This window comes from Mastigoproctus giganteus, chromosome 8, assembly GCF_048544385.1.
Source record: "Mastigoproctus giganteus isolate SK-2022 chromosome 8, ASM4854438v1, whole genome shotgun sequence".
Lineage (NCBI taxonomy): Eukaryota > Metazoa > Arthropoda > Arachnida > Uropygi > Thelyphonidae > Mastigoproctus > Mastigoproctus giganteus.
In genome coordinates this window covers 196,262,262-196,277,422 of record NC_143582.1, presented here as the reverse complement: position 1 = coordinate 196,277,422, position 15,161 = coordinate 196,262,262, and the positions used below count along the sequence as shown (strand labels likewise).

Below are 15,161 nucleotides of genomic sequence, written 5' to 3'. Positions count from 1 at the left end.
GTGGCTAACTCATCCCTTTTAGTGATGAGATTGTTAGTTATTGGTTAAATGGTCCTACATTGTAAAGAAATACTTGATCATAAAAGTGTTGGGTTAGTTTAAAAAAAAAAAAAAAACCTTTCATTATATTTACTTATTCAAATTGTTTCTTTCAAAAGTGTCCTGCCCAGCTACTCCATTGTGCCAAAATTTGAATGTGAGCATTTTGTATTAGTTATCAATATTTGGTATTACTGGTAGCAAATGATACAATAAAGCAAGCTTATACAATATTTAGTTTAAAAAAATTGGGGGGACTTCCCACATCACCCATCCATCCTATCCAGTAGCTTGTGTAGTCCTTCCTTGAATTTATTAGAACTGCCCTCTTCCATAACAACAGGTGGAAGTTTGTTTCACCAATGAACTATCCTCTGGCTAAAGGAGAACTTCTGCACATCTATCTTGCAACTGTCCTTTCTTAATTTGAATTTATGCCCCCTCACATGTTTAGTCTAAGCAAGAGAAAGAATGCCATCAGCATTGAGCTTTCCCAATTAATTCAATGCCTTAAACACCTCAGTCAGATCATGTTACAGGTGCCTAGTCTCCAGGTGCTGCAATTTGCAATACTGAAGTCTTTCTTGGTGAGAGCACTTTTTTTTTTTTTTTTTTTTTTTTGTTCTTACCAGTATTGTTACCCTTCTCTGCACTTATTCCATCAGATCCATATTTTTCCTAAAATGAGGCTTGGAGACCTATATACATTACTCAAGATGCAGCCTAACTATGGCCTTATATAAAGGGATAATCTCATTATCCCTGCTAGCAAAATTCCTGTATATATCATTGACAAGACCCCATGAGCTGCTTTGGCAGCCTGTCTGCACTGCTCAGAAAACTTTATATTTGACTACACAATTACCCCAGGTCCTTCATTTTCCACTAAGTGTAGTGGAAAACAAAACTTACTGCTACCCATATTTAATATTATCTTGCATTTGTCAATGTTAAACTTCAATTGCAATTTATCAGCCCAGCTGCCAAATTTTTCTAGATCTTATTGCAGTAGCATATTTTGTCATCAACTACTCTGCCACCCTTTGTATCATCTGCAGACTTGGGCATTAAGCTTGATATACTTTCATTAGTATCGTTAATAAATATAGAAAACAACAGTGGGCCCAGCACTGACCCTGGGGCCTCCACTAATAACATTAGTCCATGAAGAGCAGTGTACATTGACAACCACTGTCTTCCCCTGCTGAATGAACCCTTTATTCAAAAGCATTTCTGAATTCTAAATATGTGATATCAAAATTAATTTCTGCATATGGTTCCTTTGTTACTGCATCATACTATTTAATATTACTTATTTGATTATCATTAATAATCAAGTTGGTTGGACAAGAGTGCCCTTTAATAAATCCATACTGTGATTGCAATATAACTGCATTCATGTTTTAGATGGTCCTGCATTACTTCTTTACCAGTGACTGCATTATTTTCTCTGGAACAGAAGTTAAGCTAATAGGTGTGCTGAATCCCACTTCAGTGTGCTGAAGTGGGATTTACTGAAAGAGGTAACTACCATTAGGGGTAAAGGGAAGGGTTATTGCTTCCGTAAAGGCGACTACGATGGACTGAGACAGTATTTAAATTCTATACAGTGGGACCAACTGATGATGTTACCAACAGCAAATTCAAAATGGGAAGCGTTCAAAGAACGTATCTTGGAAGCTACTAGGCTTTACATACCAACTAAGAAATATTGTTCAAGGTTTAGGCCAAAATGGATGTCAGATGAACTAATGAGGCATATGGCAGAGAAGAAAAATGCATGGGATACTTACAAATTAACACATGACACAGAGGCCTATGATAGATACAACTTGATATGCAACCAAGTTACAAAGGAGGTTAGGCAGGCGAAGGCAGATTAAGAGAAATCCTTGGCAAGGGATGCAAAGAAAAACAGCAAAGAGTTCTTTACTTATGTAAACTCTAGAAGGAAGGGGATGAATCAGATTGGTCCACTTGATATTGATGGGTCAACTGTTGATGATCCTGCTCAGGTAGCTAACAAACTAAATGAATATTTTGCATCGACATTCACACATGAGGAGTTATTCAGCAAGGGGAATGCCAGAGGTGTATTCAACTCTAGCAGTAAGCTACAGAATCCTGAAATAACTGGGAGTAAAGTGGAGGAGAAACTGTTGAAGATAAACACAAGAAAGGCACCCGGGGTGGATGGGATCTATCCAGTTATATTAAAGGAGGCAGCAAAGGAAGTAAGCAAACCCTTAGCCATAATTATGAGAGCTTCCTTGGACTCAGGGGAGGTACCCATAGACTGGAAATGTGCAAATGTGACCCCAATTCACAAAGGAGGATCAAAGGCTGACACAAGTAACTATAGACCTGTGAGCTTAACTTCTGTTCCAGGAAAATTAATGGAGGCACTGGTTAAAGAAGCACTGCAGGATCATTTAGACAAGACTTCAGTTATAGCTCAGACACAGCATGGTTTTGTTAAGGGGAAGGCTTGCCTGACCAACTTGATTGGATACTATGATGCAGTCACAAAAGAACTGGATGCAGGGAATAACTTTGATATTATATACTTGGATCTTAGAAAGGCTTTTGATACTGTTGCACATGGAAGACTGCTACACAAATTGGAGCAGTGTGACATTGGAGGCAAATTGCTGCTATGGATAAAGGGGTGGTTGAGTGGGAGAAGACAGAGTGGTAATCAATGGACACTGCTCATCGTGGATTAGTGTTATTAGTGGAGTCCCTCAGGGTTCAGTATTGGGTCCATTATTGTTTTCTGTATTTATAAATGATATTGATGATGGTATATCAAGCTTAATGTCCAAGTTTGCAGATGATACAAAGGTTGGCAGGGTTGTCAAGCACACTACTGACACTACACTGCTGCAACAGGATCTGGAAAGGTTGAGCAGATGGGCTGAGAGGTGGCAAATGAAGTTTAACATTGACAAATGTAAAGTACTACACATGGGAAACAGCAACCCCAGAGCAACGTATCAACTCAGTGGTAGTACACTGACAGTGGTAGAGAATGAAAGGGACTTGGGGGTGTTTGTGCAGGCAGATATGAAGTTCTCTGAGCAGTGCAGACGGGCTGCAAGAGTAGCTCATGGAGTATTGTCAATGATATACAGGAATTTTTCCAGCAGGGATAAGGAGGTGATTATTCCATTGTACAAGGCAATGGTCAGGCCACACCTAGAGTACTGTATACAGGTCTGGAGGCCTCATTTCAAGAAGGATGTAGAGCTGCTGGAACGAGTACAGAGAAGGGCAACAAGATTAGTGAATGGAACAAAGGGGTGCTCTTACGAAGAAAGGCTTAAGTTTTGCAAATTACAGTGTCTGGAGACTAGGCATCAGCGAGGTGATCTGTTAGAGGTGTATAAAGCCTTGAATGGTTTAAGCATGCTCAATGCTGATGGGATTCTTCCTCTAGCTCAGAAAAATCACCTGAGAGGGCATAAATTCAAATTGAGGAAAGACAGATGTAGGATAGACGTGCGGAAATTTGCCTTTAGCCAGCGGGTGGTTGGTTGGTGGAACAGACTGCCATCCCTTGTGGTGGAGGTTGATAGCCTAAATAAGTTTAAGGCTCAGCTGGACAGGTATTTTGAACGAACAGAGGGGTGAAGTGGAAGTGGTTTTTTTTTTTATTTTTTTTTTTGGCTGATGCTGCATAAGCTTGCTTTCTTGCATCAAATGCCTCTACTAATGCTAAAAGGTGTAATTACTCATGTCATCCTTTAATCCTCCTGTGTGAATTTGGGATACATTCACACATCTCCAGTCCATAAGGATTTCTCCTGAATTCAGAAATGCTCATAATTATGGGTAAGTGCTTCCCTACCTCCTTTGCTGCCACTCTTAATATAATTGGGTAGAACACATTCACTCCAGCTGCCTTTTTATGTTTAGCTTTAACAGTTTCTCTTCCACTTTCCTCTCAGTTATTACAAAATCCTTTAGGTCTCTAGTAGAATTTTTAATAAACTTCTTGCATCCCCTTCCCTAAAGAATTCCTCATGTGAATGTGTATGTAAAATACCCATTCAATTTATTGACAACCTCAGGATTAAGTCATGTATAATTGAACTCTAAGGAATATAACAAGGGAGAAAAAAAAGCATATTGGAGATGCAGTCAGCAGTAGAATGAGTAGCAAGGAACTTAAATTCCCAGGAATAGTAATATTATTTTATAAATTGGGGATGTCTTCATTTGTTTCTCTATAACATTAGGCAATACCCAGGTGAGCTGTTGTGTTAAAGATTCATTGTTCCATAGAGATAACACAACACGTGGAAACTAAAATATCAGTGGAATAGAAATAATTAAGTAAAATTAATAAATCTTTGATATCAGTAAAGCAAATTTATATATGACGGAGGCCAGGAGCTTACAGTAGAAAATAATGTGTAATAAACACACTAGAAATTTACAGTGTAGCTTGACAGCATTAAGATTATTTTAATGTTATTTTGTAACATTTACTAATGAAGAATTCCTGAAGAGTTGACAGATTTGGTTCTACAGAAAGTACACTACTGCTCACTATTTTAAAATGAATGAGAAGCTAGTATCTTCATGATTCCATGTTGATACATCTGGTTATGCAGAAATTTATGGAAGTCAGTCTAACCTTTTGATAAGTTACAGGTTATGGAACCTGAGGGATCTGCCTGTCAATGAGAATCCATATTTGTTTACTTTTGGTGATGTGGACAGGAGTGGGACTGTGGAATTCTCCAAGCACAGATGCTCCAGATGCAACTAAGTTTAGCTACTTCTCCAGTGAACATTTTTATTGTGAGTGCTAGTCTGTGTTCATGAATCAAGGATGGGACCTTCATGATGTTTAAAGCTTTAGTCATTTCAGTTATGGTTGAGGATCTTAGGCAAGAATTCGTTTAACATTGGATAGGGTAGTGGGTCCCAAATCTTTGATCCATAGAGTATTGCAGGATATACATTTGGGATCTCATATCTGCAAGATTTCATGACCTCATTAAGAGTAGTTGTACTTCTCAAGCTGTCATAACCTGCAAAATTATATTAAACTTCTTGATTTGCTTACAGGATGCCACTGTCTGAACTTGCATAGTGGAACTGTCAAAACTTAAGTTGTGTGGGGTGAGATTTTAGTGAATAAATTATCAGGGCCAATTTTTGAGAATTAATATGCAAGTTAAAGCTTTAAAGGCAATAGCACAATTCTCTAAGTTTCTGTGCAACGAGTGTGGCAGTATAGTTGGATTAGCATTGGGTGCTGTCATTGTGAATACTTCCATGTTGTCAGTTTAGGAATTGTAATGTCTTCTCTGTTTGAGATGAAGTGGACAATTACTGCAGTGAACAGGACCGAGAGTATGCCACCTCAGATCATCCATGTAGCGACCTTATGATAGAGGAAGTGGTTATTAAGTGGTGCATCGGCAATGCTGGGATGTTCACAGCATTAAAGGCTATGTGGATATATAAATAGGTAATTTCTGCTTGCTGCTGAAATGTCTGAAGAATGTATGTTCAGTGCAGTGTCATCCAGGTTAGTATGGTGTATCCTTGCATGATGTGGAAGAATCTGCTGCATTACTGTGACTGATTTCCTGTAAATGTTCAGCAGAGTGGATGAGTAGGAAATAAGCAGAAAGCTGCACAGTAGATGTGCCTGAAGATTCTGGAGTAGGGATGCACTGTATAGGAATTTCATTGTAGGGTCCTGAGCTCCTAGCAGCACCCTGAGGGAGAAGAAATTGATTGCCTTTTGTTAATTTCTGCCTAGGAATGATTGTGGGAAGCAGGTCTGCAGGATGGTTGTAATTGAGGATGGAAGTTCCATGCTGAGGAATAGCTTGAACTGAGATATGAGACAGCCATTCTTCAAGGTCTAAGTTGTTAATCAGCTCAATTATTAATTTTTGAAATGAACCACTCTTATACCACATGGATAATGAAAAATTAGCTTATTAAGTGCTTTGACCTGAGATTGTTACAAAGGTGATGAACTGGAAAATGACCATTACACTGGCCAAAAATTATTTGTTGGTCATGATGGTTAGATTGAGATTTTTTAGTGACAGATTACATTCTTTTTTTAATCGGATGATAATATTTGGACTTGGAGAATGTGCAGTGAATATTTCTGAAATACACATTATCCCTACAATAATGTGGTCATGTTTCTGTTTGTTTGAGTTAATAGATTAACAGAGCTGCAAAGGCTCATTATTTGATTTGTAAGATTGGTAAAAGTTTGAGTTGTAAGCATGAATGACTGATATCTGCTTTAGTTTGGGGAACTCCTTGCTGCTAACCTTGTGTAGAAATGTTTCCTTTTGAAACAAAATATCAGTACTCTTTTAGAATGGAATCCATTGCATATTGAAATAAATTGTTTTGTGTACTTAAATGTCAGCATGTTTTGGATGAACATAATTTTAATAAGATGGAGTGTGATGAATATTTAAATATACTTTAAATATTTCAAAATGACACTCCTCAGTTGCCATCCAGATGGTTGTCCATTTTGCTTTAATCTTGAGATAGTGTGACTATCTCAAGGTGAAGAGAATTGTGGTGTAGTGTTTGCAAGTATACTATTCTTTTATTTGAGAAGGGAGTAGAATTGTCTATTTAAGTGCATTTGTTAAGAAAACAGTACCTACATGATGAAAGCTTTTAATCATTATTTTGATTTGATTTTTTTTTTTTCTTTATTATAATTTTTTTTTACTATTTACATTTAGGAAATATACTTGTACCTGATGGAACTGGTTCAATTGAGGAGAGGGTTATTTTCATAGACTTTGAGTATTGCAGCTATAATTACAGGTAAACAAAAAATACTTTAAAATATTTAAATTTAAGATCTCTTTAATTTCTAAAATAAGTATTCACTTTAAGCATATTTTGACAAGACTTAAAACTGATTCCTTTTATAATCCAGGGGCTCACATCTGGTGAGTATGGGCTTGGCACACCCAGGGTCCTGAGCTGGATATCATCATTCTTCTTTTTCTTGGTGATTCCCTTCTACTTCTCTCTCTCACTCTCAGGGTAATTCAGAAACATTTTTCTTTGGCTGGTGCAGCATAAGCCTCATGCTTCCTTGCACCATATGGCATAATAATAATAATGCAGATACCATAATCTGTGAATGACATTGACAAAGGAAGACTATTTGACTTTTGTTATTTTATTTTATCAATATTTGGAAAACAATGTATGGTTCACTGGTGACATATGCTTCTATCTTTAGCAGCTGTCATTTAACAGAATGTGTATTAAACAGTAAGAACAATGCAGTGATGCAAGATATCTTTGCATTCTGAGAAATGTGCTATGTTGAACCCAAGCACGGTACTAAGTACTATAGGTTCTAATACCTCTCGTGTTTGGGGTTTACATAAAAAAAAAAAAAAAAAAAGTGGTGTGCAATTTAATCAGCTATCATTGTTTGACCAGTCTTCCTGGATGACACAGTTAATGTAGAATACTCCCTGGCAACTCCTTCAAGGCACTTTGTTACAACTCTTTAAAATATGGGAGTGAACAGAAAGAAACTTTTTTTTTTTTTTTTTCCCCCCCCAACAAAATGGGATAAGAAATGCATATTGCAAATGCAGTTCCTCATTTCCTAAAGGAACATTTTAACATAGGGTCTCTAATCACAAGCTTGTAAAGTTTTTGTGGATTCTTGAAGGGATCCACATCAATTTGGTATGTGACAGTTTGGTGCACAAGACCAATTTGAGTATGATTCGGTGAATTCTGTGTGAGAATTTGATGGCAAAGCTGACTGAAAATGCAAACTTTAACATGCCATGCTGTAAATAGTTAAATTAGTGATTGTGGTATGGTTCATAGTTTTGATAGGGCACTAATCTTTTTAGACCTGTTAGCATATATGTATAAAGCACCTATTGTTTTCACCACATCCATCTGCATGTAATACTTCCTGAAGAAAGTATTTTCATAACATTTTTATATTTGGCTTTCTTAAAAAAAAATTGTCAAACCATCCCAAATTTTATTAAAATTAGATTAATAGAAATCCAACAATTATTTCTTTGTGTCCATCCATCTGCATCTAATAACTCTATTTCCAGTAGATGGATTTTCATGAAATTTTATATTTAGCTCTTTTATAATAATTTGTTGAGTCTTTACAAATTTCACTAAAATTCTACCAGAAATTTGGAAATTATTATTTATTCATTTATTTTTTGCACATATTCTGTAGGTTATTCATATACCATACACTATACTTGATCCACTGGATATTATTTGTTTCCATGTGCTAATTGGAGCAAATGTGTAGAGATGAAAACCGTTTGTAAAATATGGAAACCGCTGACAGTAATGTTAAAAGTCATAAAACAATGAAGCTTGCTAAAAACCTATAATAATCGAAAAAACCATTCAAATCAATAAAAAAAACTAGGCAGAGCTTCTTCATTCAAAGCTAGCATCTGATGGTTGAACAAATTTTAAATTTCACTATGGTATTTGACAATTTGTTGATCCAGGGTGAGAAGCTAAGTGCAGATAGTGCAGCAATTTGTTTATCATGAAAAACTACAGAAGGAAATAGCTGATCAAAGTTTGGTTTTTAACCAAATATACAACTGTGAGACTGGCCTTAATTGGAAGGCACTACCTCAAAAGACACTTCCCTCAATGACTGAACATGTGGCACTGGGATATAAGATGCAAAAAGATCGCATCATTATAATGGTATGTGCTAATGCCAGCAGTAGTCATAAATTGCCTTGTTTTGGCAGAATATAAATTTAGGTATTATTATTAGCCATATGGTGCAAGGAAGCCTGAGGCTTATGCTGCACCAGCCAAAAAAAAAAGAAAGTGTTCTGGTTCAAACAATACAAAGAAGCTGGAATAAGTTGTGGAGAAATATATTCAACTGATACAGAAACCATTCCAAAAGGAACTGAAATTTTGCAGTTATGTTTGAATGTTCCTGGTTTTAAAAATATTTCAATGGTGGAAGTAAATGATTGGCTGGATATGGATGTCAGATGTGGAAGTTGATGGCGACAAAATTGTGCAAAGAGTGATGACAATTTCAGATGATTCTGAAGAAGAAAAAGCTGCTGCTGATGGAACAACAAACATAATTAGCCACTGTGAAGCTGAAAATATGTTGTCAAAGTGCATTGAGTGGTTAGAGGTACAAGATGCAGATGCTACGCAAGTTATTTTTATGTAAAATTCATAACATTGCCTCCCAAAAGGCTCGAGGGGTAATAAACAAAAGAAATCTGTTCTTGAAGGACAATAGAACAATCCACATACTATTGGGAACTGAAAGGTGAAATCATAGCTGCTGTTGTAGAGGTAATCTGTGAAGAAATATTTGCTGTGGTTATGGTAAAGTTTTTTTTTTTTTTTTTTTTTTTTTAATTGACATTTACAAATCATCTTTGCATGTGGCACACACACAGGAATCACATTTATATTTTAAGATAAAAAAACAAAATCTTTTTGCTTAAAGAGTAAGCCCTTTGTCATTATTATTGTGTTTAATGACACCAAGCACACCAGTGCCAGCATCATTGGTGTGCTTGTTGTCATTAAATACATGGCACATGCATCAAGATATAGAAAGATAGACTTTCAAAACTGTTGTTTTTTTGTATGTGCATGTGTTTTAGTTTTTGGTATCAAAAGCAGTAATGCTTTAATTTTTTTTTTTTTATTGTTTGGCTATGTTTCACATTGGCTACAAAAGAGCATTTTACATCTACATGCCCTGCCCAGCATCAAAAGAAACAAGTTTGTTCATCAGCAATCACTGTATGCACATATATTTTAAAAGTAATATTCTCATACAGGACTTCAGATACCCAACAGTCTACCTAGATTGCATAGCTTTTGAGAAATAAAGGCATGGTTGGGAAACTATTAATGAGTGAGAGTAGAATATTCACTTGGAAGTTTTCAAACCAAAATGGATAGAATAAAGGATAATTGTCTGTGCCTCCCTAGGGGAGGCATAGACAATTATCCTACCATTTTGTATCTCAAAAGAAGCTCTGCTATATGTTAGTCTATCTGTAAACTTATTTTCTCTTGGTGTCCTAATACTCTGGTAGCATAATATAGTAACAATATCTATATAAATAATTTTTACATTTTGCTTAAGAAATACACCATTGACCAAGATTTCAATAATGTAGTAAATAAAATTAATTGGTTTCCATTATAGTCTCTTACGAAAAAAAATTGAAGTGCAATCTTTTTTTATCAGAAGATTGATTAGATAGGGAATTTTTTTTTTTTTTTTTTTGTTTCAGTCGGGGGAGTTGTACCTTGGTATTTAAAAGGTTGCCAAATTTATTGGTATATGTGGTAGTTTAAGTAACCATTTGAAAAACAGGTATAAAAGTATTTCTTCTCCATTCAAACTTGTTGGAGCATATACAGTTACCTACAATGTGTTTGTGCACATGGCAGCAGCTGAATTACAAATTGGATATGTGCCATGCTACAAATGGAACTTGTTGAAATAGAACCCAAAAATCAAACTTGCAATTTGTTTTTTTCTGTAACTGAGCATTTCATTAAATATGAAATGCCAGCATTCCTTCATGCAGACATACGTTTTCTAAAAAAAAAAAAAAAAAAAAAAAAGTTAAGACACAGGGAAAAAGAAACCTGAAACGAGTAAATTCTTATCAAGATGCAGTATTGCTGCCTGTATATCAAGACGTCCTAATGTTCAAATAAAATAAAACCATAAATAAGAATTCATTAAATTATTTAAAAAAATTAAAAAGCAAATATTTTTTATAGTTTTATAAAAACAAAGTTATATAAAGACACCCTAATATATTTAATTTGAATATTAGAGTGTCTTTGTATATAGGCAGTGATATTGCACTTTGCTGATAATTTATCATATTTATATCATTTACTTATTTTGTGGTAAATAGTGTTTACCACTGTGAATGAGTGAGGAAAGTGAGTATTTGTTGAATTATTTGTTTGAAATGAAAGTCTTATTTGTCTTGGACTGGATTGGGCTTGTGTACATTTTTTTATTCTCTTTCAAATATCTTTTGTAATGTTTTTGGTGTTATTTATTTGGAAAAAAATTTGTTCATCAGCTTTTGAAACTAGCTCAATTAATTATATCTATATGCAGTTTTTTACAGTCATATTTGGTAAAATTGAATGTTCAGAGTTGGAAATTGCCAATTAGGCATTTATTTTCTTGTACCTTTTTTATGCTTGGAGACACCATTTTTTTAAAAAAAAAAAGCCTAAGTTTTTTTAAGCATGAAATAAGTTTAAATCAGTGTGTTCTAGAAAACAGTTTTTTATGGTGGCTGATATAACTTTGTCATAATTATAGGTTTGTTTCTGTTATGTTAAAAATTTAATGTGAAAATTTTTGGAAGATTATTTTTTCATGTTTTTTAATACTTAGTATTGAATTATATATGACAGAAACAACAACAATATTTATGAGTTGAAACTGATTATAGTTAGTTTCTATTTTTTTTGCTCGTTTTATAATAAAGATATTCTGTTACAGAAAGATATACAAGGCATGGTCTTGATTTGTGGAATAGCAGTCACTTCACTGCACAGCTGTAGAATAGTAAGAATGTAATCACTTCTGCATTGGATGTAAAGTTTCTTACTCTGTCAGTTTAATGCATTTGGTTATATGATGATCCACTTAAATTAAGTTATAATATTAATATATGGGTTGAAAAGGCAATTTCTGTTTTGGAAAGATATATATTTTTTCGAAATACACATCTAAAGAAGCTAATTTTTACTTCTGAATTTAAAAGAGAAGTAATTTTAACATTCAAAATAAATTATTGTAGAGATAATTTAATGGATTGTGGATCAGTATGATTAATTAAAAAAAACACTGAACTATAACACTAATTCAGTTAAATTGTAAATTTTAATTCTAATCTTAGTCTCCTTATTATTCAATATTTTAAGTTCAGAAAAATTCAGTAGTTGAATTGTTAAATCAATTAACTGGGCTTAAACTGAGAAAAATATTAGAGTAAGAACTTTTGGGTTTTATAAACAATAAGTAGGACCATTTACAGTAGATAAAGAACTTGAAGAGGTCTTCATGATGTTAGCATTAGTAGAGGTATATAATGAAAGAAAGTGAGCTTATATAGTGTCAGCAAAAAAAAAAAAAAAAACACCTTCCTGTTTCACCTATCCATTCACTCCAAAAGTTTGTCTAGTTCAGCCTTGAATTTAATCAAGCTGTCAACTTCCACAATTACAAATGGAAGTTTGTTCCAGCAGTCAACCACCCTCTGGCAAAAGGCAAATTTCTGCACATCTATTTTACAACTGTCTTTCCTCAATTTGAATTTATGATCCCTCAGGTGCAGAATCTGTGCAATCAACTGGTAAAATACCACCACTTTGCTTATTGGAGGCTTGAAGTGGTGGAACCCATGTTTAGTCTCTAGAGCTAAGTTCTGGTCAACCCTTCCCTATCTCTTCCATCATGCAGTATGATTGACTTTTGAGGTTGTGATGAACGTCGTGGCGAGATCCAATATTCCTTACATTTCGAGGGTACAGCTCTAAAACGGTGTTCGCAGGCCGGCCGCTAGTTAGTACACCAGACCAAACCTATTGGTAACTCTCTAGGAGGCTTCCGGATCAGCTAGTGTATAATCTTGCTACCTCTACTCTGACAGGTAGTGACTGGAGCGAGTCAGTAGTGTGTATGTGGGGAGCATTGCCAAGGCCATGTTATGTCAAGGATCTGGGTATATTCTTACCACGTGTACGCCATATCCAAAAATTTCATTACTTCATACAGCATGTCCCACCCACTTTTTCTTACTATTGAATACACCGTGAATTGTCAAACTAATAGAGCAAGCTTATCTGCGAAAAGATCTAAACCTTCCAAGCACTTCCTAATTCATTTCACAAATATACATGGTCTCAATTCTAATCTCAATGATGTCCATTTCCACTTGCAGTCTGCCAAACCCCATGTACTTTTTCTGACAGAATCTCAGTTATCGGTTGATTCATCTACTGCTCATCTCAGATGCCAAAATTATTCACTGTATGATTCCTTTCGCCTCAAAGGTGGTACTTGTGCATATGTCCGTTCTGATATTCCCTGTCAGAGACTTGGCAATTTGGAATCTCCTCTCTTTGATCTTCTCTGGCTCAAAATCTCTCTACCTCATTGTGTCAAATTCATCTGTTGTCTCTACCGTTCTCCCAACTCCACTAATCACTTGGAGCTCTTTGACTTCCTCTCTTTGCAACTTGACTTTCTTCAGTCCAACTTTCCTAACAGGGAGGCAATTTTCCTCGGTGATTTTAATGTTCTCAACTCCAGCTGGCTTCTGTTTTCTAGTCACACTGACCCAGCAGGTCGAGATGCTGAGGCTTTTGCAATTACTAATGACCTAGCACAGATTGTTCATTTACCTACAAGAATACCGGACAATCCTAATCATACAGCCAATACACTTGATTTTTTTCTCACAAACAACCCTTTTAAGTACACGGTCGAAGTGAGAGGTCCTTTAGGCACTTCAGATCACAACTTGGTGATTGTCTCTTCTCCAATGGAACCTTTATCTCATGGCTATTCCCAACCTCGTGTTGTTTGGCATTACAAGAATGTAAAATGGGACGACCTGCGAGACTTCTTCTTTTCCTTGGTTGGATTACTTTTTCAAAACTTCTGATGTCAACGTTTGCTCAGATCGTGTCAGTAAAATTATTCTTGCAGGAATGGAATCCTTTATCCCACACTCCACTTTAAAATCTCGTCCTTTATCTAAACCTTGGTTTTCCAATAAATGTGCTAAGGCTGTACAAGAGAAGAATGTTGCATATCATAATTGGCTTGTTTCTAATTCTTCAGTTTCATTTTCTGCCTACACCAAAGCTCGCAACAATTGTAAAGCAGTTATTAATCAGTCCAAACTAGAGTTTGAACAGGCTAAGAGTAGAAAACTTGCTTCTTGCCCATCTTTTGCCCATCTCTGCTCCCACCTCTGTCCAAACCAGATGGTTCTGTTGTCACTTCGGCCAAGGATAAAGCTGACCTGCTAGCATCCCATTTTTCTTTCAAACTCTTGCATTAACGATCTTGGTAAAACACCTCCCACTATTCCCAACATGCATCTATTCAATGCCTCCTGTGGTTTTCCATCAAAAGGATGTCAGAAGGATTTTGACGAATCTTGATGCTAAGAAAGCTCCAGGTCCCAATGGTATTTCTCCACTTGTTCTCAAAACCTGTGCTCCTGAACTTACTCCTATTCTTTGCCGCCTTTTTTCACTTTCTTATTCCAAAGGTGTTTTTCCTTCTGCTTGGAAATTTGCTCATATCCAGCCAGTTCCTAAAAAGGGTGACAAATCCCTCCCATCCAATTATTGTCCCATTGCAATTACTTCTACTTTTTCCAAAGTAATGGAGAAATCAATTAACCACCAACTCTTAAACTACCTAGAAACCTTCCGTCTGATAAACGATCGCCAGTATGGATTCTGTCAGTGTCGATCCACTGGTGATATTCTGGCTTATGTTACCCATTTATGGACTAATTCAATGGAAAGGTTCGGTGAAACACAAGTAGTTGCTCTTGACATCTCATAGGCTTTCGATCGTGTTTGGCATAAAGGTCTTCTAAACAAGCTTCCATCTTATGGTTTGCCAACTGTTTTTAGTAATTGGTTATCCAGTTTTCTCTCTGATTGCTCACTGAGGGTGATGGTAGATGGCTCTCTGTCTTCTAACTTCTCTCCACTAATGCCGGTGTCCCCCAAGGTTCAGTTCTTTCCCCCACTCTTTTCCTCTTGTATATTAATGGCCTTCTTCCATTGACTGGAAATCCTATCCATACTTTTGCCGATGATAGCACGTTGCATTCCACTTTCCATTTTGAGAAACCTTGTCTTGCTCAATCAGCTTCAACTTCTTGAAAATCTGCTACCAATTCCTTAAATGCCGATCTTCAGGTAATTCTCTAGTGGGGCAAAGACAACTTAGTTGATTTCAACCCTTCTAAAACTCAGTCTTGTCTTATATCTCGCAAAAAGGATTCTTCTGCTCCTATGCTTATCTTTAGTGA

General features: G+C 35.8%; 1 protein-coding gene across 1 annotated transcript in view; it reads left to right on the top strand.

Annotated features, from left to right (window-relative positions):
- LOC150082145 (choline kinase alpha-like) overlaps positions 1–15,161 on the top strand; it is a 101,225-nt gene that overhangs the window by 47,752 nt on the left and 38,312 nt on the right. Inside the window, exon 7 of the mRNA XM_090380435.1 lies at positions 6,786–6,870. Coding sequence (XP_090236561.1) covers positions 6,786–6,870 — 85 coding nt within the window. The remainder of the gene's footprint in view (positions 1–6,785; positions 6,871–15,161) is intronic.